Raw genomic sequence first — 26,466 nt, 5'->3', positions numbered from 1 at the left:
TTAGTGCCGCTGTGCTGTCAAATCCTCCCACATGTTTCTAGTTTAGTGGCGCTGTGCTGTCAAATTCTCCCATGTTTCTAGTTTAGTGGCGCTGTGCTGTCAAATCATCCCTTGTTTCCAAACAATGCTGTACAATCCCCCACATGTTTATAGCTTTGTCCACTGTGCTGTCAAATCCTTACCATCCAAAATGTGCTGTCAAATCATCCCATGTTTCTAGTTTAGTGGCGCTGTTAAATCCTCCCATGTTTCTAGTTTAGTAGCGCTGTGCTGTCAAATCCTCCCATGTTTCTAAGTTGCAATGTGCTGTCATCCTCCCATGTTTCTAGTTTATGCCTGTCCTGTCAAATCATCCAATAATAGTTTATCCCAATAAAATAATCCATCCCAATAAAATAATTTACCTCCCTGTAAAATAATCCCACCATCCCAATAAATCCTCCCACATGTTTATACCTTCCCAATGAAGAAATGCCTCCCAATAAAACAAATTCTCCCATGTTTCTAGTTTAAGAAATGCCATCCCAATAAAACCTCCCTTGTTTCCAATACCAAATCCTCCCAATAAAATTTGTGTCGCTGTGCTGTCAAATCCTTCCATGTTTCTAGTTTATGGCGCTGTGCTGTCAAATCCTCATGTTTCACAATTTAAACAATGCTGTCATCCTCCCAATTTCTAAAATGCTGTCAAACCTCCCAATGTTTCAAGAAAGTGACACTCCCTGTCAAATCCTCCCACATGTTTCTAGTTTAGTGGCGCTGTGCTGTCAAATCCTCCCATGTTTCTAGTTTAGTGGCGCTGTGCTGTCAAATCCTCCCACATGTTTCTAGTTTAGTGGCACTGTGCTGTCAAATCCTCCCATGTTTCTAGTTTAGTGGCGCTGTGCTGTCAAATCCTCCCATGTTTCTAGTTTAGTGGCACTGTACTGTCAAATCCTCCCATGTTTCTAGTTTAGTGGCACAGTGCTGTCAAATCCTCCCATGTTTCTAGTTTTGTGGCGCTGTGCTGTCAAATCCTCCCATGTTTCTAGTTTAAACCGTACTGTCAAATCCTCCCATGTTTCTAGTTTAGAAGAAATCCTCCCATGTTTCTAGTTTTGTGGCGCTGTGCTGTTAAATCCTCCCATGTTTCTAGTTTAGTGGCACAGTGCTGTCAAATCCTCCCATGTTTCTAGTTTAGTGGCGCTGTGTTGTCAAGTCTCCCATGTTTCCAGTTTAGTGGCGCAATGCTGTCAAATCCTCCCACGTTTCTAGTTTAGTGGTATAATTCTGTCAAATCCTCCAACATGTTTCTAGTTTAGTGACACTATGCTGTCAAATCCTCCCACGTTTCTAGTTTAGTGGTGACATGCTGTCAAAGCCTCCCACATGTTTCTAGTTTAGTGGTGCTATGTTGTCATCATCCCAAAAAAACAATACAATCCCCATGGAACAATACCACCCCCCCCAAAACAATATCATCCCAATAAAACAATACCATCCCAATGAAGAAATGCCATCCCAATAAAACAATACCATCCCAATGAAGAAATACCATCCCAATAAAATACAATTTTTTACAATTCATCATCCTCCTCCTTAAGCTTTTAAGTCACCATAGGTGGGTCTGAAATCTATTTCCTGTGCGTTTTCACTAGTTATTGTGTGCTTTTAAACACCCAGGACCTGGTCGACTACTACAAGCAGCATTCTCTGAGAGAGGGCTTCAAGAGTCTGGACACAACTCTGCAGGTACCATTCAGGGAGCCAAGCAACGGGAACAACATGCCCCAAGGCATCCGGCACACTGGCACTGGTGAGTACAGGACAGATCCCTGTCCCCACTAACATAATGGTCTAATGCTTCTACACCTGCATCGCTTGCTGTTTGGGGTTTTAGGCTGGGCTTCTGTACAGCACTTTGAGATATATTTATAAATACATTTCATTTAATGCACACTGCCACTGGTGAACACAGTGTGAACACCACCGGTCGTCGCTTAATGGTCTAGTACAGTAATTGGTGAGTACAGGAGGCAACTGAATCCCATCACCACCATATAACTTGTTTTTGTCGTTTTGAAATGTTTAATTCATATCACTTCCTGAATGTGTTCAAAGAAGTGAGTGAGTCCTGAAATTCGGATGTCTGAATGGTTTTATATCCAACAAGATATAACAGACTCGCGTCGTTGATCTCACTGTTTATATCACAGCACAGCCAGAGAACATTGTACATGTGTACAGAAACAAATATATGCTTACTCTCATTGCTTGCACAACCAACTCCCAATTTTCAAACAAAAAAATACTGTTGTTCAATTAAATAAAACCTGCTTTCAGCACTTATTCTTATTAAACACTCAAGTGAAAAATGGGTGTTATATACAAATCACAGCCCTGTTTTTGACTATACTGTATATAAGTGGTAATTTGATTCTCAAGAGTAACACATCATGCTATCAGTATTCCAGGAAACACCTAATAGTCCACTATTGAAATGTTTCCTTTTGTTTAGTTAGAATAGGAAACGGGCACACATTTGCCCAGACAGTGACTTTAAATATGCAGGCTTGCTTCAGCCTCCGCGAATCATCCTCCTCCACAGCCTGCCTTCAGCTCTGTGAGATTTAGAAATGGCCACCTGCCTGCATTTTTCTAATATTCAACTGTACACACTCGTGTCTAGACCTTGTAACACATGGAAATGAAGGCCGTAGATATGGCCAGATTGGAATATTTGACTTTCCCTCGGCCCTGATATGGCCAGATTGGAATATTTGACTTTCCCTCAGCCCTGATATGGCCAGATTGGAATATTTGACTTTCCCTCAGGCCTGATATGGACAGACTGGAATATTTGACCTTCCCTCAACCCTGATATGGCCAGATTGGAATATTTGACTTTCCCTCAGCCCTGATATGGCCAGATTGGAATATTTGACCTTCCCTCAGCCCTGATATGGCCAGATTGGAATATTTGACTTTCTGATACTGTAAATATACAGGCTGAGATGAAGTCAGTGATATGTTGGCCTAGTCAATATGTAGCTATGTATGTATCTAAGCCAGTCAACAGTCAATACCACTCTCCATAGCCTCAGAGAGCTCTACAAGATGCCAATGATCTTAGTCAGTAGAAGCAGCAGCAGCAGTGTGAGCAGCAGCAGTATGAGCAGCAGCAGTATGAGCAGCAGCAGTATGAGCAAAAGCAGTATTAGCAGCAGCGGTATGAGCAGCAGCAGTGTGAGCAGCAGCGGTATGAGCAGCAGCGGTATGAGCAGCAGCGGTGTGAGCAGAAGCCGTGTGAGCAGCAGCAGTATGAGCAGCAGCAGTATGAGCAGCAGCAGTGTGAGCAGCAGCGGTATGAGCAGCAGCGGTATGAGCAGCAGCGGTATGAGCAGCAGCAGTATGAGCAGCAGCAGTGTGAGCAGCAGCAGTATGAGCAGCAGCAGTATGAGCTGCAGCAGTATGAGCAGCAGCAGTGTGAGCAGCAGCGGTATGAGCAGCAGCGGTATGAGCAGCAGCGGTATGAGCAGCAGCGGTATGAGCAGCAGCAGTGTGAGCAGCAGCAGTGTGAGCAGCAGCGGTATGAGCAGCAGTATGAGCAGCAGCAGTATGAGCAGCAGCAGTATGAGCAGCAGCAGTGTGAGCAGCAGCAGTGTGAGCAGCAGCGGTATGAGCAGCAGCGGTATGAGCAGCAGCAGTATGAGCAGCAGCAGTGTGAGCAGCAGCAGTATGAGCAGCAGTATGAGCAGCAGCAGTATGAGCAGCAGCGGTGTGAGCAGCAGCGGTATGAGCAGCAGCGGTATGAGCAGCAGCAGTATGAGCAGCAGCAGTGTGAGCAGCAGCAGTATGAGCAGCAGCAGTATGAGCAGCAGCAGTGAGCAGCAGCAGTATGAGCAGCAGCGGTATGAGCAGCAGTGTGAGCAGCAGCAGTGTGAGCAGCAGCATGACAGCAGCAGTATGAGCAGCAGCAGTGTGAGCAGCAGCAATGTGAGCAGCAGCAGTATGAGCAGCAGTATGAGCAGCAGTATGAGCTTCAGTATGACCAGCAGCAGTGTGAGCAGCAGCAGTATGAGCAGCAGCAGTATGAGCAGCAGCAGTGTGAGCAGCAGCAGTGTGAGCAGCAGCAGTATGAGCAGCGGCAGTATGAGCAGCAGTAGTATGAGCAGCAGAGGTGTGAGCAGCAGCGGTGTGAGCAGCAGCAGTATGAGCAGCAGCAGTGTGAGCAGCAGCAGTATGAGCAGCAGCAGTATGAGCAGCAGCAGTGTGAGCAGCAGCAGTATGAGCAGCAGCAGTATGAGCTTCAGTGAGCAGCAGTATGAGCAGCAGCAGTGTGAGCAGCAGCAGTATGAGCAGCGGCAGTATGAGCAGCAGTATGACAGCAGCAGTATGAGCAGCACCAGTATGAGCAGCAGCAGTATGAGCAGCAGCAGTGTGAGCAGCAGCAGTATGAGCAGCAGCAGTATGAGCAGCAGCAGTATGAGCAGCAGCAGTATGAGCAGCAGCAGTTTGAGCAGCAGCAGTATGAGCAGCAGCGGTATGAGCAGCAGTGTGAGCAGCAGCAGTGTGAGCAGCAGCAGTATGACCAGCAGCAGTGTGACCAGCAGCAGTGTGAGCAGCAGCAGTGTGAGCAGCAGCAGTATGAGCTTCAGTATGAGCAGCAGCAGTATGAGCTTCAGTATGACCAGCAGCAGTGTGAGCAGCAGCAGTATGACCAGCAGCGGTATGAGCAGCGGTAGCAGCAGCAGTGTGAGCAGCAGCAGTGTGAGCAGCAGCATGAGCAGTATGAGCAGCTGCAGTATGAGCAGCAGTAGTATGAGCAGCAGAGGTGTGAGCAGCAGCGGTGTGAGCAGCAGCAGTATGAGCAGCAGCAGTCTGAGCAGCAGCGGTATTAGCAGCAGCGGTATGAGCAGCAGCAGTGTGAGCAGCAGCAGTATGAGCAGCAGCGGTATGAGCAGCAGCAGTATGAGCAGCAGCAGTGTGAGCAGCAGCAGTATGAGCAGCGGCAGTATGAGCAGCAGCGGTGTGAGCAGCACCAGTATGAGCAGCAGCAGTATGAGCAGCAGCAGTGTGAGCAGCAGCAGTATGAGCAGCAGCAGTATGAGCAGCAGCAGTATGAGCAGCAGCAGTGTGAGCAGCAGCAGTATGAGCAGCAGCAGTATGAGCAGCAGCGGTATGAGCAGCAGCAGTGTGAGCAGCAGCAGTATGAGCAGCAGCAGTATGAGCAGCAGCAGTATGAGCAGCAGCAGTGTGAGCAGCAGCAGTGTGAGCAGCAGCGGTATGAGCAGCAGCGGTATGAGCAGCAGCGGTATGAGCAGCAGCGGTATGAGCAGCAGCGGTGTGAGCAGCAGCAGTTTGAGCAGCAGCAGTATGAGCAGCAGCAGTATGAGCAGCAGCAGTATGAGCAGCTGCAGTATGAGCAGCAGTAGTATGAGCAGCAGAGGTGTGAGCTGCAAAGCAGTATGAGCAGCAGCAGTATGAGCAGCAGCGTATGAGCAGCAGTATGAGCAGCAGCAGTGTGAGCAGCAGCAGTATGAGCAGCATAAGTATGAGCAGCAGCGGTATGAGCAGCAGCAGTGTGAGCAGCAGCAGTGTGAGCAGCAGCAGTATGAGCAGCGGCAGTATGAGCAGCAGTATATGAGCAGCAGAGGTGTGAGCAGCAGCGATGTGAGCAGCAGCAGTATGAGCAGCAGCAGTATGAGCAGCAGTATGAGCAGCAGCAGTGTGAGCAGCAGCAGTATGACCAGCATAAGTATGAGCAGCAGCAGTGTGAGCAGCAGCAGTGTGAGCAGCAGCAGTATGAGCAGCAGCAGTATGAGCAGCAGCAGTATGAGCAGCAGTAGTATGAGCAGCAGAGGTGTGAGCAGCAGCGGTGTGAGCAGCAGCAGTATGAGCAGCAGCAGTATGAGCAGCAGCAGTATGAGCAGCAGCAGTGTGAGCAGCAGCAGTATGAGCAGCAGCAGTATGAGCAGCAGCAGTATGAGCTGCAATAGTATGAGCAGCAGGGTATGAGCAGCAGCGATATGAGCAGCAGCAGTGTGAGCAGCAGCAGTGTGAGCAGCAACAGTATGAGCAGCAGCGGTATGAGCAGCGGCAGTGTGAGCAGCAGCAGTGTGAGCAGCAGCAGTATGAGCAGCGGCAGTATGAGCAGCAATATGAGCAGCAGGGTTGTGAGCAGCAGCAGTATGAGCAGCAGCAGTATGAGCAGCAGCAGTGTGAGCAGCAGCAGTATGTATGAGCAGCAGCAGTATGAGCAGCAGCAGTATGAGCAGCAGCAGTGTGAGCAGCAGCGGTGTGAGCAGCAGCAGTGTGAGCAGCAGCAGTATGAGCAGCAGCGGTATGAGCAGCAGCGTATGAGCAGCAGCGGTATGAGCAGCAGCAGTGTGAGCAGCAGCAGTGTGAGCAGCAGCGGTATGAGCAGCAGCGGTATGAGCAGCAGCGGTATGAGCAGCAGCAGTGTGAGCAGCAGCAGTATGAGCAGCAGCAGTATGAGCAGCAGCAGTATGAGCAGCAGCAGTATGAGCAGCAGCAGTGTGAGCAGCAGCGGTATGAGCAGCAACGGTATGAGCAGCAGCAGTATGAGCAGCAGCAGTGTGAGCAGCAGCAGTGTGAGCAGCAACAGTATGAGCAGCGGCAGTGTGAGCAGCAGCAGTGTGAGCAGCAGCAGTATGAGCAGCAGCAGTATGAGCAGCAGCAGTGTGAGCAGCAGTATGAGCAGCAGCAGTATGAGCAGCAGCGGTATGAGCAGCAGGTGTGAGCAGCAGCAGTGTGAGCAGCAGCAGTATGAGCAGCAGCAGTATGAGCAGCAGCAGTATGAGCAGCAGCAGTGTGAGCAGAGCAGCAGCAGTGAGTGCAGCAGCAGTGTGAGCAGCAGCAGTATGAGCAGCAGCAGCAGTATGAGCAGCAGCAGTGTGAGCAGCAGCAGTGTGAGCAGCAGCAGTATGAGCAGCAGCAGCAGTGTGAGCAGCAGAGTGTGAGCAGCAGCAGTATGAGAGCGTGAGCAGCAGAGGTATGAGCAGCAGCAGTGAGCAGCAGCAGTATGAGCAGCAGCAGTATGAGCAGCAGCAGTATGAGCAGCAGCAGTTTGAGCAGCAGTATGAGCAGCGGTATGAGCAGCAGCAGTGTGAGCAGCAGCAGTGTGAGCAGTAGCAGCGGTATGAGCAGCAGCAGTATGAGCAGCAGCAGTATGAGCAGCAGCAGTGTGAGCAGCAGCAGTGTGAGCAGCAGCAGTATGAGCAGCAGCAGTATGAGCAGCAGTGTGAGCAGCAGCAGTATGAGCAGCAGTATGAGCAGCAGCAGTGTGAGCAGCAGCAGTGTGAGCAGCAGCAGTATGAGCAGCAGCAGTATGAGCAGCAGCAGTATGAGCAGCAGCAGTATGAGCAGCAGCAGTGTGAGCAGCAGCAGTGTGAGCAGCAGCAGTATGAGCAGCAGCAGTATGAGCAGCAGCGGCATCAGCGGTATGAGCAGCAGCAGTGTGAGCAGCAGCAGTGTGAGCAGCAGCAGTATGAGCAGCAGCAGCTATGAGCAGCAGCAGTTGTGAGCAGCAGCAGTATGAGCAGCAGTGTGAGCAGTGTGAGCAGCAGTATGAGCAGCAGTATGAGCAGCAACGGTATGAGCAGCTGCAGTATGAGCAGCAGTAGTATGAGCAGCAGAGGTGTGAGCAGCAGCAGTGTGAGCAGCAGCAGTATGAGCAGCAGCAGTATGAGCAGCAGCAGTGTGAGCAGCAGCAGTATGAGCAGCAGCAGCAGTATGAGCAGCAGCAGTGTGAGCAGCAGCAGTGTGAGCAGCAGCAGTATGAGCAGCAGCAGTATGAGCAGCAGCAGTGTGAGCAGCAGCAGTATGAGCAGCAGCAGTGTGAGCAGCAGCAGTATGAGCAGCGGTGTGTGAGCAGCAGCAGTGTGAGCAGCAGCAGTATGAGCAGCGATATGAGCAGCAGTATGAGCAGCAGCAGTGTGAGCAGCAGCAGTATGAGCAGCAGCAGTATGAGCAGCAGCAGTATATGAGCAGCAGCAGTGTGAGCAGCAGCAGTATGAGCAGCACAGTATGAGCAGCAGCAGTATGAGCAGCAGCAGTGTGAGCAGCAGCGGTAGCAGTGTGAGCAGCAGCGGTGTGAGCAGCAGCAGTATGAGCAGCAGCAGTGAGCAGCAGCAGTATGAGCAGCAGCAGTATGAGCAGCAGCAGCAGCAGCAGCAGTATGAGCAGCAGCGGTATGAGCAGCAGCAGTGTGAGCAGCAGCAGTATGAGCAGCAGCAGTATGAGCAGCAGGCAGTGTGAGCAGCAGCAGTGTGAGCAGCAGCAGTATGCAGCAGTGGCAGTATGAGCAGCAGCGCATGAGCAGCAGCAGTATGAGCAGCAGCAGTATGAGCAGCAGTATGAGCAGCAGCAGTGTGAGCAGCAGCAGCAGCGATGTGAGCAGCGGCAGTATGAGCAGCAGCAGTGAGAGCAGCGGCAGTATGAGCAGCAGCAGTATGAGCAGCAGAGGTGTGAGCAGCAGCAGTGTGAGCAGCAGCAGTGTGAGCAGCAGTGTGAGCAGCTGAGCAGCAGCAGTATGAGCAGCAGCAGTGTGAGCAGCAGCAGTGTGAGCAGCAGCAGTGTATGAGTTGCAGCAGTATGAGCAGCAGCAGCAGCAGTATGAGCAGCAGAGGTGTGAGCAGCAGCAGTGTGAGCAGCAGCAGTATGAGCAGCAGCAGTATGAGCAGCAGCAGTATGAGCAGCAGCAGTATGAGCAGCAGCAGTATGAGCAGCAGCAGTTGAGCAGCAGCGGTATGAGCTGCAAAGGTATGAGCAGCAGCGGTATGAGCAGCGGCAGTGTGAGCAGCAGCAGTGTGAGCAGCAGCAGTGTGAGCAGCAGCAGTATGAGCAGCAGCAATATGAGCATTGCAGGGTTGTGAGCAGCAGCAGTATGAGTATGAGCAGCAGTATGAGCATCAGCGGTATGAGCAGCAGCAGTGTGAGCAGCAGCAGTGTGAGCAGCAGCGGTATGAGCATGAGCAGTATGAGCAGCAGCTGGTATGAGCAGCAGTGGTATGAGCAGCGGTGCAGCGAGTAGTATGAGCAGCAGCAGTTGAGAGCAGTATGAGTATGAGCAGCGGTATGAGCAGCAGCAGTGTGAGCAGCAGCAGTATGAGCAGCAGCAGTGTGAGCAGCAGCAGTGTGAGCAGCAGCAGTATGAGCAGCAACGATATGAGCAGCAGCGGTATGAGCAGCGGCAGTGTGAGCAGCAGCAGTATGAGCAGCGGTGTGAGCAGCAGCAGTATGAGCAGCAGAGGTGTGAGCAGCAGCGGTATGAGCAGCAGCAGTATGAGCAGCAGCAGTCTGAGCAGCAGCGGTATTAGCAGCAGCAGTATGAGCAGCAGCGGTATGAGCAGCAGCGGTGTGAGCAGAGGCAGTATGAGCAGCAGCAGTATGAGCAGCGGCAGTATGAGCAGCAATATGAGCAGCAGTGTGAGCAGCGTGTGAGCAGCAGCAGTATGAGCAGCAGCAGTATGAGCAGCAGCAGTATGAGCAGCAGCGGTATGAGCAGCAGCAGTATGAGCAGCAGCGGTATGAGCAGCAGCAGTGATGAGCAGCAGCAGTGTGAGCAGCAGCAGTATGAGCAGCAGCAGTGTGAGCAGCAGCAGTATGAGCAGCAGCAGTGTGAGCAGCAGTATGAGCAGCAGCAGTATGAGCAGCAGCAGTGTGAGCAGCAGCAGCAGCAGCAGTATGAGCAGCAGCAGTGTGAGCAGCATTAGCGTTATGAGCAGCAGCAGTGTGAGCAGCAGCAGTATGAGCAGCAGCGTATGAGCAGCAGCAGTATGAGCAGCAGCAGTGTGAGCAGCAGCAGTGTGAGCAGCAGCAGGTGTGAGCAGCAGCAGTATGAGCAGCAGCAGTATGAGCAGCAGCAGTATGAGCAGCAGCAGTGTAGCAGCAGCAGTATGAGCAGCAGCAGTATGAGCAGCAGCAGTGTGAGCAGCAGCAGTAGCAGCAGCAGTATGAGCAGCAGCAGTATGAGCAGCAGCGTGTGAGCAGCAGCAGTGTGAGCAGCAGCAGTATGAGCAGCAGCAGTATGAGCAGCAGCAGTGAGCAGCAGCAGTATGAGCAGCAGCAGTATGAGCAGCAGCAGCAGCAGCAGCAGTATGAGCAGCAGCATGAGCATTAGCGGTATGAGCAGCAGCAGTATGAGCAGCAGCAGTATGAGCAGCAGCATGAGCAGCAGAGGTGTGAGCAGCAGCAGTATGGAGCAGCAGGAGCAGTATGAGCAGCAGCGGTCTGAGCAGCAGCGGTGTGAGCAGCAGTGTGAGCAGCAGCAGTATGAGCAGCAGTATGAGCAGCAGCAGTGTGAGCAGCAGCAGTATGAGCAGCAGCAGTATGAGCAGCAGCAGTGTGAGCAGCAGTGTGAGCAGCAGCAGTATGAGCAGCAGCAGTATGAGCAGCAGCAGTATGAGCAGCAGTAGTATGAGCAGCAGAGGTGTGAGCAGCAGCGTGTGAGCAGCAGCAGTATGAGCAGCAGCAGCAGTATGAGCAGCAGCAGTATGAGCAGCAGCAGGTATGAGCAGCAGCAGTGTGAGCAGCAGCAGTATGAGCAGCAAAGGTATGAGCAGCAGCAGTATGAGCAGCGGTATGAGCAGCGGCAGTGTGAGCAGCAGCAGTGTGAGCAGCGGTATGAGCAGCGGCGGTATGAGCAGCAGCGGTATGAGCAGCAGGGTGTGAGCAGCAGCAGTATGAGCAGCAGCAGTATGAGCAGCAGCAGTGTGAGCAGCAGCAGTATGAGCAGCAGGTATGAGCAGCAGCGGTATGAGCAGCGATATGAGCAGCAGTGTGAGCAGCAGCAGTGTGAGCAGCAGCGGTAGTATGAGCAGCAGCAGGTGTGAGCAGCAGCAGTATGAACAGCAGCAGTATGAGCAGCAGCAGTGTGAGCAGCAGTAGTATGAGCAGCAGCGGTATGAGCAGCAGCGGTATGAGCAGCAGCAGTGTGAGCAGCAGCAGTATGAGCAGCGGCAGTATGAGCAGCAGCAGTAGTATGAGCAGCAGCAGTGTGAGCAGCAGCGGTATGAGCAGCAGCAGTATGAGCAGCAGCAGTGTGAGCAGCAGCAGTATGAGCAGCAGCAGCAGTATGAGCAGCAGTTTTATGAGCAGCAGGGTGTGAGCAGCAGCAGTATGAGCAGCAGCAGTATGAGCAGCAGCAGCAATATGAGCAGCAGTTGTGAGCAGCAGCAGTATGAGCAGCAGCAGTATGAGCAGCAGCAGTGTGAGCAGCAGCAGTATGAGCAGCAGCGATGTAGAGCAGCAGCAGTATGAGCAGCAGCGGTATGAGCAGCAGCAGTGTGAGCAGCAGCAGTATGAGCAGCAGCGAGTTTGAGCAGCAGCAGGTGTGAGCAGCAGCAGTATGAGCAGCAGCAGTGTGAGCAGCAGTGTGAGCAGCAGCAGTATGAGCAGCAGCGTATGAGCAGCAGCAGTGTGAGCAGCAGCAGTATGAGCAGCAGCAGTATGAGCAGCAGCAGTATGAGCAGCAGCAGTATGAGCAGCAGTGTGAGCAGCAGCAGTATGAGCAGCAGCAGTATGAGCAGCAGCAGTATGAGCAGCAGCAGTGTGAGCAGCAGCAGTATGAGCAGCAGCAGTATGAGCAGCAGCAGTGTGAGCAGCAGCAGTATGAGCAGCAGCAAGTATGAGCAGCAGCAGCAGTATGAGCAGCAGCAGTGTGAGCAGCAGCAGTATGAGCAGCAGCAGTATGAGCAGCAGCGGTATGAGCAGCAATGTGAGCAGCAGTTGTGAGCAGCAGCAGTATGAGCAGCAGCAGTATGAGCAGCAGTGTGAGCAGCAGCAGTATGAGCAGCAGCGGTATGAGCAGCAGCGGTATGAGCAGCAGCGGTATGAGCAGCAGCAGCAGCGCAGCAGCAGTATGAGCAGCAGCAGTATGAGCAGCAGCAGTATGAGCAGCAGCAGTGTGAGCAGCAGCAGTATGAGCAGCAGCAGCGGTATGCAGCAGCGATATGAGCGGCAGTATGAGCAGCAGCAGTGAGCAGCAGCGGCAGTGATGAGCAGCAGCAGTATGAGCAGCAGCAGTGTGAGCAGCAGCAGTATGAGCAGCAGCAGTATGAGCAGCAGCAGTGTGAGCAGCAGTAGTATGAGCAGCAGCGGCATGAGCAGCGGTATGAGCAGCGGCAGTGTGAGCAGCAGCAGTGTGAGCAGCAGCAGTATGAGCAGCAGGCAGTATGAGCAGCAGCAGTGTGAGCAGCAGCAGTATGAGCAGCAGCAGTATGAGCAGCAGCAGTGTGAGCAGCAGCAACGGCATGAGCAGCAGCGGTATGAGCAGCGGCAGTTGAGCAGCAGCAGTATGAGCAGCGGCAGTGTGAGCAGCAGTGTGAGCAGCAGTGGCAGTATGAGCAGCAGCGGTGTGAGCAGCAGCAGTATGAGCAGCAGCAGTATGAGCAGCAGCAGTGTGAGCAGCAGCAGTATGAGCAGCAGCGGTATGAGCAGCAGCAGTATGAGCAGCAGCAGTGTGAGCAGCAGCAGTATGAGCAGCGGCGGTATGAGCAGCAGCAGTATGAGCAGCAGAGGCAGCAGCAGTATGAGCAGCAGTATGAGCAGCAGCAGCAGTTTGAGCAGCAGCGTGTGAGCAGCAGCGGTATGAGCAGCAGCGATGTGAGCAGCAGCAGTATGAGCAGCAGCAGTATCAGCAGCAGTATGAGCAGCAGCAGTATGAGCGGTGTGAGCAGCAGCAGTGTGAGCAGCAGCAGTATGAGCAGCAGCAGTATGAGCAGCAGTATGAGCAGCAGCAGTGTGAGCAGCAGCAGTGTGAGCAGCAGCAGTGTGAGCAGCAGCGGTGAGAGCAGCAGCAGTTTGAGCAGCAGCGGTATGAGCAGCAGCGGTATGAGCATTAGCGGTATGAGCAGCAGCAGTGTGAGCAGCAGCAGTGTGAGCAGCAGCAGCAGCAGTATGAGCAGCAGTATGCAGCTGAGCAGCAGCAGTATGAGCAGCAGCAGTGTGAGCTGCAGCGATGTGAGCAGCAGCAGTATGAGCAGCAGCAGTATGAGCAGCAGCAGTATGAGCAGCAGCAGTGTGAGCAGCAGCAGCGAGCAGCAGCAGTGTGAGCAGCAGCAGTATGAGCAGCAGCAGTGTGAGCAGCAGCAGTATGAGCAGCAGCAGTATGAGCAGCAGCAGTATGAGCAGCAGTAGTATGAGCAGCAGAGTGTGAGCAGCAGCAGTGTGAGCAGCAGCAGTGTGAGCAGCAGCAGTGTGAGCAGCAGCGGTATGAGCAGCAGCAGTATGAGCAGCAGCAGTGTGAGCAGCAGCAGTATGTGCAAAGGTATGAGCAGCAGCAGTGTGAGCAGCAGCAGTGTGAGCAGCAGCAGTGTGAGCAGCAGCAGTATGAGCAGCGGCAGTATGAGCAGCAATATGAGCAGCAGGGTGTGAGCAGCAGTGTGAGCAGCAGCAGCAGTATGAGCAGCAGCAGTGTGAGCAGCGGTGCAGTATGAGCAGCAGCAGTATGAGCAGCAGCAGTATGAGCAGCAGCGGTATGAGCAGCAGCAGTGTGAGCAGCAGCAGTATGAGCAGCAGCAGTATGAGCAGCAGCGGTATGAGCAGCAGCGGTATGCAGCAGCAGTGTGAGCAGCAGCAGTGTGAGCAGCAGCGGTATGAGCAGCAGCGGTATGAGCAGCAGCGGTATGAGCAGCAGCAGTGTGAGCAGCAGCAGTATGAGCAGCAGCAGTGTGAGCAGCAGCAGTATGAGCAGCGGCAGTATGAGCAGCAATATGAGCAGCAGGGTTGTGAGCAGCAGCAGTATGAGCAGCAGCAGTATGATCAGCAGCAGTGTGAGCAGCAGCAGTATGAGCAGCAGCGGTATGAGCAGCAGCGGTATGAGCAGCAGCGGTATGAGCAGCAGCAGTGTGAGCAGCAGCAGTATGAGCAGCAGTATGAGCAGCAGCGGTATTAGCAGCAGCGGTATGAGCAGCAGCAGTGTGAGCAGCAGCAGTGAGCAGCAGCAGTGTGAGCAGCAGCAGTATGAGCAGCAGCAGTATGAGCAGCAGCAGTATGAGCAGCAGCAGTGTGAGCAGCAGCAGTATGAGCAGCAGCAGTATGAGCAGCAGCAGTGTGAGCAGCAGCAGTATGAGCAGCAGCAGTATGAGCAGCAGCAGTGTGAGCAGCAGTAGTATGAGCATCAACGGTATGAGCAGCAGCGATATGAGCAGCGGCAGTGTGAGCAGCAGCAGTGTGAGCAGCAACAGTATGAGCAGCGGCAGTATGAGCAGCAGCAGTGTGAGCAGCAGCAGTATGAGCAGCAGCAGTATGAGCAGCAGCAGTGTGAGCAGCAGTAGTATGAGCAGCAGCAGTATGAGCAGCAGCGGTATGAGCAGCAGTGTGAGCAGCAGCAGCATGAACAGCGGCAGTATGAGCAGAGCAGTATGAGCAGCAGTGAGCAGTGTGAGCAGCAGCAGGTGTGAGCAGCAGCAGTATGAGCAGCAGCAGTTTGAGCAGCAGCGGTGTGAGCAGCAGCAGTATGAGCAGCAGCAGTGTGAGCAGCAGAGTGTGAGCAGCAGCAGTGTGAGCAGCAGCAGTATGAGCAGCGGCAGTGTGAGCAGCAGCAGTGTGAGCAGCAGCAGTATGAGCAGTGGCAGTATGAGCAGCAGCGGTGTGAGCAGCATGAGCAGCAGCATGAGCAGCAGCAGTATGAGCAGCAGCAGTGTGAGCAGCTGCAGTATGAGCAGCAGCAGTATGAGCAGCAGCAGTATGAGCAGCAGCAGTGTGAGCAGCAGCAGTATGAGCAGCAGCGGTATGAGCAGCAGCGGTATGAGCAGCAGCAGTATGAGCAGCAGCAGTATGAGCAGCAGTATGAGCAGCAGCAGTGTGAGCAGCAGCAGTGTGAGCAGCAGCAGTGTGAGCAGCAGCAGTGTGAGCAGCAGCGGTATGAGCAGCAGCAGTGTGAGCAGCAGCAGTATGAGCAGCAGCAGTGTCAGCAGCAGTATGAGCAGCAGCAGTATGAGCAGCAGCGGTATGAGCAGCAGCAGTGTGAGCAGCAGCAGTATGAGCAGCAGCAGTATGAGCAGCAGTATGAGCAGCAGCAGTGTGAGCAGCAGCGGTATGAGCAGCAGCAGTGTGAGCAGCAGCAGTGTGAGCAGCAGCAGTTTGAGCAGCAGCGGTATGAGCATTAGCGGTATGAGCAGCAGCAGTGTGAGCAGCAGCAGTGTGAGCAGCAGCAGTATGAGCAGCAGCGGTATGAGCAGCAGCGGTATGAGCAGCAGCGGTATGAGCAGCAGCAGTGTGAGCAGCAGCGGTATGAGCAGCAGCGGTGAGCAGCAGCAGTATGAGCAGCAGCAGTATGAGCAGCAGCAGTGTGAGCAGCAGCAGTATGAGCAGCAGCAGTGTGAGCAGCAGCAGTGTGAGCAGCAGCAGTATGAGCAGCAGCAGTATGAGCAGCAGCAGTATGCAGCAGCGGCAGTGAGCAGCAGTAGTATGAGCAGCAGCAGGTGTGAGCAGCAGCGGTATGAGCAGCAGCGGTATGAGCAGCAGCAGTGTGAGCAGCAGCAGTGTGAGCAGCAGCAGTGTGAGCAGCAGCGGTATGAGCAGCGGCAGTATGAGCAGCAGCAGTGTGAGCAGCAGCAGTATGAGCAGCAGCAGTATGAGCAGCAGCAGTGTGAGCAGCAGCAGTGTGAGCAGCAGCAGTATGAGCAGCAGCAGTATGAGCAGCAGCAGTGTGAGCAGCAGCAGTATGAGCAGCAGCGGTATGAGCAGCAACGGTATGAGCAGCAGCGGTATGAGCAGCAGCAGTGTGAGCAGCAGCAGTATGAGCAGCAGCAGTCTGAGCAGCAGCGGTATGAGCAGCGGTATGAGCAGCAGCAGTGTGAGCAGCAGCAGTGTGAGCAGCAGCAGTATGAGCAGCAGCAGTATGAGCAGCAACAGTGTGAGCAGCAGCAGTGTGAGCAGCAGCAGTATGAGCAGCAGGCAGTATGAGCAGCAGCAGTGTGAGCAGCAGCAGTATGAGCAGCAGCAGTATGAGCAGCAGCAGTTTATGAGCAGCAGAGGTGTGAGCAGCAGCGATATGAGCAGCAGCAGTATGAGCAGCAGCGGTGAGCAGCAGCAGTGTGAGCAGCAGCAGTATGAGCAGCAGCAGTATGAGCAGCAGCAGTGTGAGCAGCAGCAGTGAGCAGCAGCAGTATGAGCAGCAGCAGTGTGAGCAGCAGCAGTATGAGCAGCAGCAGCATATGAGCAGCAGCGGTATGAGCAGCAGCTGTTTGAGCAGCAGAGGTATGAGCAGCAGTATGAGCAGCAGTAGTATGAGCAGCAGCAGTATGAGCAGCAGCAGTGTGAGCAGCAGCAGTATGAGCAGCAGCGGTATGAGCAGCAGCGGTATGAGCAGCAGCAGTATGAGCAGCAGCAGTATGAGCAGCAGTATGAGCAGCAGCAGTGTGAGCAGCAGCAGTGTGAGCAGCAGCAGTGTGAGCAGCAGCAGTGTGAGCAGCAGCGGTATGAGCAGCAGCAGTGTGAGCAGCAGCAGTATGAGCAGCAGCAGTATCAGCAGCAGTATGAGCAGCAGCAGTATGAGCAGCAGCGGTATGAGCAGCAGCAGTGTGAGCAGCAGCAGTATGAGCAGCAGCAGTATGAGCAGCAGTATGAGCAGCAGCAGTGTGAGCAGCAGCAGTGTGAGCAGCAGCAGTGTGAGCAGCAGCGGTGAGAGCAGCAGCAGTATGAGCAGCAGCGGTATGAGCAGCAGCGGTATGAGCAGCAGCGGTATGAGCAGCAGCGTGTGAGCAGCAGCAGTGTGAGCAGCAGCAGTATGAGCAGCAGTATGAGCAGCAGCAGTATGAGCAGCAGCAGTATGAGCAGCAGAGGTGTGAGCAGCAGCGGTATGAGCAGCAGCAGTATGAGCAGCAGCAGTATGAGCAGCAGCATATGAGCAGCAGCAGTATGAGCAGCAGCAGTGTGAGCAGCAGCAGCAGCAGCAGTATGAGCAGCAGCAGTGTGAGCAGCAGCGGTATGAGCAGCAGCAGTATGAGCAGCAGCAGTATGAGCAGCAGCAGTATGAGCAGCAGCAGTGTGAGCAGCAGCAGTATGAGCAGCAGCAGTATGAGCAGCAGCAGTGTGAGCAGCAGCAGTATGAGCAGCAGCGGTATGAGCAGCAGCAGTGTGAGCAGCAGCAGTATGAGCTGCAAAGGTATGAGCAGCAGCGGTGTGAGCAGCAACAGTGTGAGCAGCAGCAGTGTGAGCAGCAGCAGTATGAGCAGCGGCAGTATGAGCAGCAACGGTATGAGCAGCAGGGTTGTGAGCAGCAGCAGTGTGAGCAGCAGCAGTGTGAGCAGCAGCAGTATGAGCAGCAGCGGTATGAGCAGCAGCAGTGTGAGCAGAGCAGTATGAGCAGCAGCAGTGTGAGCAGCAGCAGTATGAGCAGCAGCGGTATGAGCAGCAGCGGTATGAGCAGCAGCGGCATGAGCAGCAGCAGTGTGAGCAGCAGCAGTGTGAGCAGCAGCGGTATGAGCAGCAGCGGTATGAGCAGCAGTGGTATGAGCAGCAGCAGTGTGAGCAGCAGCAGTATGAGCAGAAGCAGTGTGAGCAGCAGCAGTGTGAGCAGCAGCAGTATGAGCAGCAGCAGTATGAGCAGCAGCAGTGTGAGCAGCAGCAGTATGAGCATCAGCAGTATGAGCAGCAGCGATAGGAGAGCGGCAGTGTGAGCAGCAGCAGTGTGAGCAGCAACAGTATGAGCAGCAGCAGTATGAGCAGCAGCAGTGTGAGCAGCAGCAGTATGAGCAGCAGCAGTATGAGCAGCAGCAGTGTGAGCAGCAGTAGTATGAGCAGCAACGATATGAGCAGCAGCAGTATGAGCAGCGGCAGTGTGAGCAGCAGCAGTATGAGCAGCAGCAGTATGAGCAGCAGTAGTATGAGCAGCAGCAGTGTGAGCAGCAGCGGTGTGAGCAGCAGCAGTATGAGCAGCAGCAGTCAGGCAGCAGCGGTATTAGCAGCAGCGGTATGAGCAGCAGCGGTATGAGCAGCAGCAGTGTGAGCAGCAGCAGTGTGCGCAGCAGCAGTATGAGCAGCAGCAGTGTGAGCAGCAGCAGTATGAGCAGCAGCAGTGTGAGCAGCAGCAGTATGAGCAGCAGCAGTATGAGCAGCAGCAGTATGAGCAGCAGCAGTGTGAGCAGCAGCAGTATGAGCAGCAGCAGTATGAGCAGCAGCAGTATGAGCAGCAGCAGTGTGAGCAGCAGCAGTGTGAGCAGCAGCAGTGTGAGCAGCAGCGGTATGAGCAGCAGCAGTTTGAGCAGCAGCGGTATGAGCAGCAGCGGTATGAGCAGCAGCGGTATGAGCAGCAGCAGTGTGAGCAGCATCAGTGTGAGCAGCAGCAGTATGAGCAGCAGTATGAGCAGCAGCAGTATGAGCAGCAGTAGTATGAGCAGCAGAGGTGTGAGCTGCAGCGATGTGAGCAGCAGCAGTATGAGCAGCAGCGTATGAGCAGCAGTTTTATGAGCAGCAGCAGTATGAGCAGCAGCAGTATGAGCAGCAGCAGTATGAGCAGCAGCAGTGTGAGCAGCAGCAGTGTGAGCAGCAGCAGTATGAGCAGCAGCAGTATGAGCAGCAGCAGTGTGAGCAGCAGCAGTATGAGCAGCAGCAGTATGAGCAGCAGCAGTGTGAGCAGCAGCAGTATGAGCAGCAGTTTTATGAGCAGCAGAGGTGTGAGCAGCAGCGATGTGAGCAGCAGCAGTATGAGCAGCAGCAGTATGAGCAGCAGCGCGATGTGAGCAGCAGCAGTATGAGCAGCAGCAGTATGAGCAGCAGAGTGTGAGCAGCAGCAGTGTGAGCAGCAGCAGTATGAGCAGCAGCAGTATGAGCAGCAGCAGTGAGCAGCAGCAGTATGAGCAGCAGCAGTTTGAGCAGCAGCAGTGTGAGCAGCAGCAGTATGAGCAGCAGCAGTTTGAGCAGCAGAGGTATGAGCAGCAGCAGTATGAGCAGCAGCAGTATGAGCAGCAGCAGTATGAGCAGCAGCAGTATGAGCAGCAGCAGTGTGAGCAGCAGCAGTATGAGCAGCAAGGTATGAGCAGCAGCAGTTTGAGCAGCAGCGCAGTATGAGCAGCAGCAGTATGAGCAGCAGCAGTGTGAGCAGCAGCAGTGAGAGCAGCAGCAGTGTGAGCAGCAGTATGAGCAGCAGCAGTATGAGCAGCAGCAGTATGAGCAGCAGCAGTATGAGCAGCGCTCAGCACCCAGGCATTATGAATCAATGTATTGTTTTGCTCCAGGTCAAACCAGCAGCAAAACAACAACAACAACAACAACAACCAAATCTCATAAGGATCACGTTCCAAATTGTTCCTTATTCCTTTTACAGCGCATTACTTTTGACCAGGGTCCGTAAGGGTCATGTGATTAGCCTGTTGCAGGATAACTTTCCTGCCTATCTGAGGTTTTAAAAGGTTTCTGGGTTTTTTAATTTTCACTTTAAAATTTCACAGTTGATTTTCCAATGAGGAAAAAATGGACCAACCCCTACATAAAATGGCCATGAATTATAAGCCACAAAATTTCTTCACATTTCCTGTTGCTGCAGGATTGTTTTCCTGCTGTAGCAAAATGGCTCAAATTAAGATCCTAAACCTGTATAAGGAATAGGTTATGCTTGGTGATTTACCTGGTAGTGCACTATATAGGGAATAGGGTGACATTTGGGATGCACATTAAACGGATGCCAGACTGAAGCAGCAGCACTCTATGCGTGAAAACGAGGAGGACACACAGTGTGTGTGTGTGTGTGTGTGTGCGTGTGTGTGTGTGCGTGTGCGTGCGCGCGTGCATGCGCGTGTGTGCGTGTGTGTGTGTGCGTGCGTGTGTGTGTGTGCATGTGCGTCTCTCCCAATTAATGTTTATATGAAAGGACAAAGTCATTAATAACATTCCTATTTGTATGTTTGTATTTATTATGGATCCCCATTAGTTCCTGCCAAGGCAGCAGCTACTCTTCCTGGGGTTTATTATGGATCCCCGTTAGTTCCTGTCAAGGCAGCAGCTACTCTTCCTGGGGTTTATTATGGATCCCCGTTAGTTCCGACCAAGGCAGCAGCTACTCTTCCTGGGGTTTATTATGGATCCCCATTAGTTCCTGCCAAGGCAGCAGCTACTCTTCCTGGGGGTTTATTATGGATCCCCATTAGTTCCTGCCAAGGCAGCAGCTACTCTTCCTGGGGGTTTATTATGGCTCCCCATTAGTTGCTGCCAAGGCAACAGCTACTCTTCCTGGGGGTTTATGGGGCTGGCCCTCGCTTCATATTTGTCACCAAACCCACTGGCTCCAGGTCATCTATAAGTCTTTGCTAGGTTAAGCCCCGCCTTTTCTCAGATCACTGGTCACCATAGCAGCACCCACCCATAGCACACGCTCCAGCAGGTATATCTCACTGGTCACCCCAAAGCCAACTCCTCCTAACACATCACAACAATACACACACATCTCCACATAAAAGAATGGAATGAAGAAGTATATAAATATTAGGATGAGCAATGTCGGAGTGACATTGTGTAAAACACAGTAGAATAGATTACAGTATATACATATGAAGCTCAGGGATTTGATCTAGCAACCTTTCGGTTACTGGCCCAACGCTCTAACCACTTGGCTACCTGCCGCCCCAAGGTTCTGCGAGGGTTAACATGCTTAAATGTCTGACTCACGTCATTATGGGGTGTTGTGTGTAGACTGATGAGTAAATATAACAATTTAATACATTTCAGAATAAGGCTGTAATGTAACAAAATGTGGAAAAAGTCAAGGGGTCTGAATATTTTCCAAATGCACTGTACATTTGCTTGTTCTTGAACTGACCCTCAATCCAAATTGCACCTGCTTCTAGTACTTCGTTAGTTGTATGCAAGCTTGGCACACCTGTATTTGGGGAGTTTCTCACATTCTTCTCTGCATACCCTCTCCATCTCTGTCAGGTTGGATGGGGAGCAACGCTGCACAGCTAGTTTCAGGTCTCTCCAGAGATGTTTGATAGGGTTCAAGTCCGGGCTCTGGCTGGGCCACTCAAGGACATTCAGAAACTTGTCACGAAGCCACATCTGTGTGGTTTTGGCTGTGTGCTTAGGATCATTGTCCTGTTGGAAGGTGACCCTTCACCCCAGTCTTAGGTCCTGAGCGCTCTGGAGCAGGTTTTCGTCAAGGATCTCTCTGCACTTTGCGCCGCTCATCTTTCCCCTTGATCCTGACTTGTCTCCCAGTACCTGCCAGGTTTACTCCAGACGTGACGCTTGCCATTCAGGCCAATGTGCCTTTTACTGAGAAGTGGTTCCATCTGGCCACTCTACCATAAAGGCCTGATTGGTGGAGTGCTGCAGAGATAGTTGTCCTTTTGGAAGTTTCTCCCATCTCCACAGAGAAACTCTGGAGCCACCATCGGGTTCTTGGTCACCTCTCTGACCAAGGCCCCAAGGCCCTTCTCCCCGATTGGCCAGTTTGGCCAGGCGGCCAGCTCTAGAAAGAGTCTTGGTGATTCCAAACTTCTTCCATTTAAGAATGATGGGGGGCCACTGTGTTCTTGGGGACCTTCAACGCTGCAGACATGTTTTTCTACCCTTCCATAGATCCGTGCCTCAACACAATCCTGTTTCGAAGCTCTACGAACAATTCATTCGACCTCTTGCACAGTCAACTGTGGGACCTTATATATACAGGTATATGCCTTTCCAAATCATGTCCAATCAATTTCATTTACCACAGCTGGACTTCAATCAAGTTGTAGAAACATTTCAATGATGATCAATGGAAACCTGACGCACCTGAGCTCAATTTTGATTCTCATAGCAAATGTTATTACCAACAACCAACAACCAATAAGCAACTCCTCCGTAAATCCAGCTGCATATTGAACGTTGAGATTGCCGAAAGGCCAGTATCTTTTGGCAATGACGTAGTGGCAAGGAATGGAATGTCAGCTAAACAGACTGGAACCCAGACGAGAGATAGTCAATACCCTCCTAGATCAAGATCCCATTTGCCTAAATTGTTTTGTGCATAAAACAAATTAACAATATTAGCAATAGGAACAAACACATATAAGAAAAACAACAATGAAGGCAATGCGAGCCCCAGCCAGAAAATGTGCCAGGGGGATGCCAAGTATGCCGACATTTGCGCAAATGTCGGCATACTTGATATCCGGAAACACTGGGGAAGCGCCTGCCACTCACTACAGCACCAATCACTACAGCACCAATCCCTCACTACAGCACCACTCACTACAGCACCAATCACTACAGCACCAATCCCTCACTACAGCACCAATCACTACAGCACCAATCACTACAGCACCAATCACTACAGCACCAATCACTACAGCACCAATCACTACAGCACCAATCCCTCACTACAGCACCAATCACTACAGCACCAATCCCTCACTACAGCACCAATCACTACAGCACCAATCCCTCACTACAGCACCAGTCACTACAGCACCAATCCCTCACTACAGCACCAATCACTACAGCACCAATCCCTCACTACAGCACCAATCACTACAGCACCAATCCCTCACTACAGCACCAATCCCTCACTACAGCACCAATCCCTCACTACAGCACCAATCCCTCACTACAGCGCCAATCCCTCACTACAGCCCCAGTCACTCAATACAGCGACTGCCAATCACTACAGCGCCAATCCCTCACTACAGCACCAATCCCTCACTACAGCCCCAGTCACTCACTACAGCCCCAGTCACTCACTACAGCGACTGCCAATCACTACAGCACCAATCCCTCACTACAGCGCCAATCCCTCACTACAGCACCAATCCCTCACTACAGCCCCAGTCACTCACTACAGCCCCAGTCACTCACTACAGCGACTGCCAATCACTACAGCGCCAATCCCTCAATACTCAATACAGGCATCTGCACCCGTGTGCTTGTGTTTCCATTAAAGTATGTGTGTCAGAGGAGGCTGCTGATGGGAGGACGGCTCATAATAATGGAATGGTATCATCAACTTCAACCACATGGTTTCCGTTCCATTGACACCATTCCAGCCCTTATTCCCCTCAGCAGCCTCCACTGGTGTGCGTCTATCGATGTGTGTGTGTGTTGGTTAGGCAGCGCTAGAAACATATTGACCTGTGTTTGTTTATTCCTGAGGGAGTGGGTGTATAAACCAGGCAACCATACTGACCTGGGTTTGTTTATCCCTGAAGGAGTGGGTGTAAACCAGGGAACCATACTGACCTGGGTTTGTTTATTCCTGAGGGAGTGGGTGTAAACCAGGGAACCATACTGACCTGGGTTTGTTTATTCCTGAAGGAGTGGGTGTAAACCAGGGAACCATACTGACCTGGGTTTGTTTATTCCTGAGGGAGTGGGTGTAAACCAGGGAACCATACTGACCTGGGTTTGTTTATTCCTGAGGGAGTGGGTGTAAACCAGGGAACCATACTGACCTGGGTTTGTTTATTCCTGAGGGAGTGGGTGTAAACCAGGGAACCATACTGACCTGGGTTTGTTTATCCCTGACGGAGTGGGTGTAAGCCAGGGAACCATACTGACCTGGGTTTGTTTATCCCTGAAGGAGTGGGTGTAAACCAGGGAACCATACTGACCTGGGTTTGTTTATCCCTGAGGGAGTGGGTGTAAACCAGGGAACCATACTGACCTGGGTTTGTTTATCCCTGAAGGAGTGGGTGTAAGCCAGGGAACCATACTGACCTGGGTTTGTTTATTCCTGAGGGAGTGGGTGTAAACCAGGGAACCATACTGACCTGGGTTTGTTTATCCCTGACGGAGGGTGTAAGCCAGGGAACCATACTGACCTGGGTTTGTTTATCCCTGAAGGAGTGGGTGTAAGCCAGGGAACCATACTGACCTGGGTTTGTTTATCCCAGAAGGAGTGGGTGTAAGCCAGGGAACCATACTGACCTGGGTTTGTTTATCCCTGAAGGAGTGGGTGTAAGCCAGGGAACCATACTGACCTGGGTTTGTTTATCCCTGAAGGAGTGGGTGTAAGCCAGGGAACCATACTGACCTGGGCTTGTTTATCCCTGAAGGAGTGGGTGTAAGCCAGGGAACCATATTGCGGAGTTGACTTGAGCTAGGTTGCACAGTACGACCAGTCTGGCTATTCAGCCTCTCTGATGGGAACAGACGTGTGTGTGTGCGTGTGTGTGTGTGTGTGTGTGTGTGTGTGTGTGTGTGTGTGTGTGTGTGTGTGTGTGTGTGTGTGTGTGTGTGTGTGTGTGTGTGTGTGTGTGTGTGTGTGTGTGTGTGTGTGTGTGTGTGAACAGAAGTCACTGTTTGTGTGGTGGGAATTACAGCCATCTGTATTTGACAGACCCCACCCATGCTGGACTAAGGCTGTTACCTCATGCTGGAGTGTGTGTGTGTGTGTGTGTGTGTGTGTGTGTGTGTGTGTGTGTGTGTGTGTGTGTGTGTGTGTGTGTGTGTGTGTGTATGACTGGTGGGTTGGCATGGAGAAATATATGACTTGCATAAACGTCACACACACACACAAAATAAAGCGGAAACCAAACCCCTTTCTGTTTTTTTCTTGGACAGTACAGGATGTCAAGGCTTAGAACAATGGAGATGGTTCTACACGTGTAGGATCTTCATTTGAGACAGTCTGCTAAAGCAGAAAAATAATCCTGCAGCAGCAACAGGAAATTTGAATTAATTATTATTTTAATGAATGGACATTTTTCTAAGGGTTGATACATTTTTTTCATAAGGAAAATAAACTCAGAAATGTCCAACTGGAAATTCAAAACGTTGGAAGCCTTTTTACATGTGTCATTTAGCAGACTCTCTATCCAGATCCACTTACAGTAAGTAGTGAGTCATTTAGCAGACTCTCTTATCCAGATCCACTTACAGTAGTGAGTCATTTAACAGACTCTCTAATCCAGATCCACTTACAGTAAGTGTGAGTCATTTAGCAGACTCTCTTATCCAGATCCACTTACAGTAAGTAGAGTCATTTAGCAGACTCTCTTATCCAGAGCTACTTACAGTAGTGAGTCATTTAGCAGACTCTCTTATCCAGAGCCACTACAGTAGTGAGTCATTTAGCAGACTCTCTTATCCAGAGCCACTACAGTAGTGAGTCATTTAGCAGACTCTCTTATCCAGAGCCACTACAGTAGTGAGTCATTTAGCAGACTCTCTTATCCAGAGCGACTTGCAGTAGTGAGTCATTTAGCAGACTCTCTTATCCAGATCCACTTACAGTAAGTGAGTCATTTAGCAGTCATTCCACTACAGTTGTGAGTATTTAGCAGACTCTCTTATCCAGAGCCACTACAGTAGTGAGTCATTTAGCAGACTCTCTTATCCAGAGCCACTACAGTAGTGAGTCATTTAGCAGACTCTCTTATCCAGATCCACTTACAGTAAGTAGTGAGTCATTTAGCAGACTCTCTTATCCAGATCCACTACAGTAGTGAGTCATTTAGCAGACTCTCTTATCCAGATCCACTTACAGTAGTGAGTCATTTAGCAGACTCTCTTATCCAGATCCACTACAGTAGTGAGTCATTTAGCAGACTCTCTTATCCAGAGCCACTACAGTAGTGAGTCATTTAGCAGACTCTCTTATCCAGAGCCACTACAGTAGTGAGTCATTTAGCAGACTCTCTTATCCAGATCCACTACAGTAGTGAGTCATTTAGCAGACTCTCTTATCCAGAGCGACTTGCAGTAGTGAGTCATTTAGCAGACTCTCTTATCCAGATCCACTACAGTAGTGAGTCATTTAGCAGACTCTCTTATCCAGAGCCACTACAGTAGTGAGTCATTTAGCAGACTCTCTTATCCAGAGCCACTACAGTAGTGAGTCATTTAGCAGACTCTCTTATCCAGAGCGACTTGCAGTAGTGAGTCATTTAGCAGACTCTCTTATCCAGAGCCACTACAGTAGCCATTTAGCACTTACAGTACTTGCAGTAGTGAGTCATTTAGCAGACTCTCTTATCCAGATCCACTACAGTAGTGAGTCATTTAGCAGACTCTCTTATCCAGATCCACTACAGTAGTGAGTCATTTAGCAGACTCTCTTATCCAGATCCACTACAGTAGTGAGTCAGTATCCAGTACAGTAGTGAGTCATTTAGCAGACTCTCTTATCCAGAGCCACTACAGTAGTGAGTCATTTAGCAGACTCTCTTATCCAGAGCCACTACAGTAGTGAGTCATTTAGCAGACTCTGTTATCCAGAGCCACTACAGTAGTGAGTCATTTAGCAGACTCTCTTATCCAGAGCCACTACAGTAGTGAGTCATTTAGCAGACTCTCTTATCCAGAGCCACTACAGTAGTGAGTCATTTAGCAGACTCTCTTATCCAGAGCCACTACAGTAGTGAGTGCATGCATTTCATTCCCGTGGGAATCTAACCACCCTGGCTGAGCCACAGGAGACCATTTTAAATGTCAAATACACAAGAAGTTTTACATTTCTGTATTGCAGTAAAATTATCCTGCAACCGTGTGGTCAAATTAAGATTCTACACCTGTATACAGTACAATGACTTACAACACAAACAC

General features: G+C 51.7%; 1 protein-coding gene across 1 annotated transcript in view; it reads left to right on the top strand.

Annotated features, from left to right (window-relative positions):
* The window catches only part of LOC135518699 (guanine nucleotide exchange factor VAV3-like), an 88,138-nt gene that overhangs the window by 53,971 nt on the left and 7,701 nt on the right, over nucleotides 1-26,466 (top strand). Inside the window, exon 12 of the mRNA XM_064943818.1 lies at nucleotides 1,663-1,795. Coding sequence (XP_064799890.1) covers nucleotides 1,663-1,795 — 133 coding nt within the window. The remainder of the gene's footprint in view (nucleotides 1-1,662; nucleotides 1,796-26,466) is intronic.

The sequence above is a fragment of the Oncorhynchus masou genome, chromosome 3, assembly GCF_036934945.1.
Source record: "Oncorhynchus masou masou isolate Uvic2021 chromosome 3, UVic_Omas_1.1, whole genome shotgun sequence".
NCBI classification, from domain to species: domain Eukaryota; kingdom Metazoa; phylum Chordata; class Actinopteri; order Salmoniformes; family Salmonidae; genus Oncorhynchus; species Oncorhynchus masou.
Note: the sequence above shows the minus strand (reverse complement) of the source record. Positions and strands in the feature narration are given on the sequence as shown.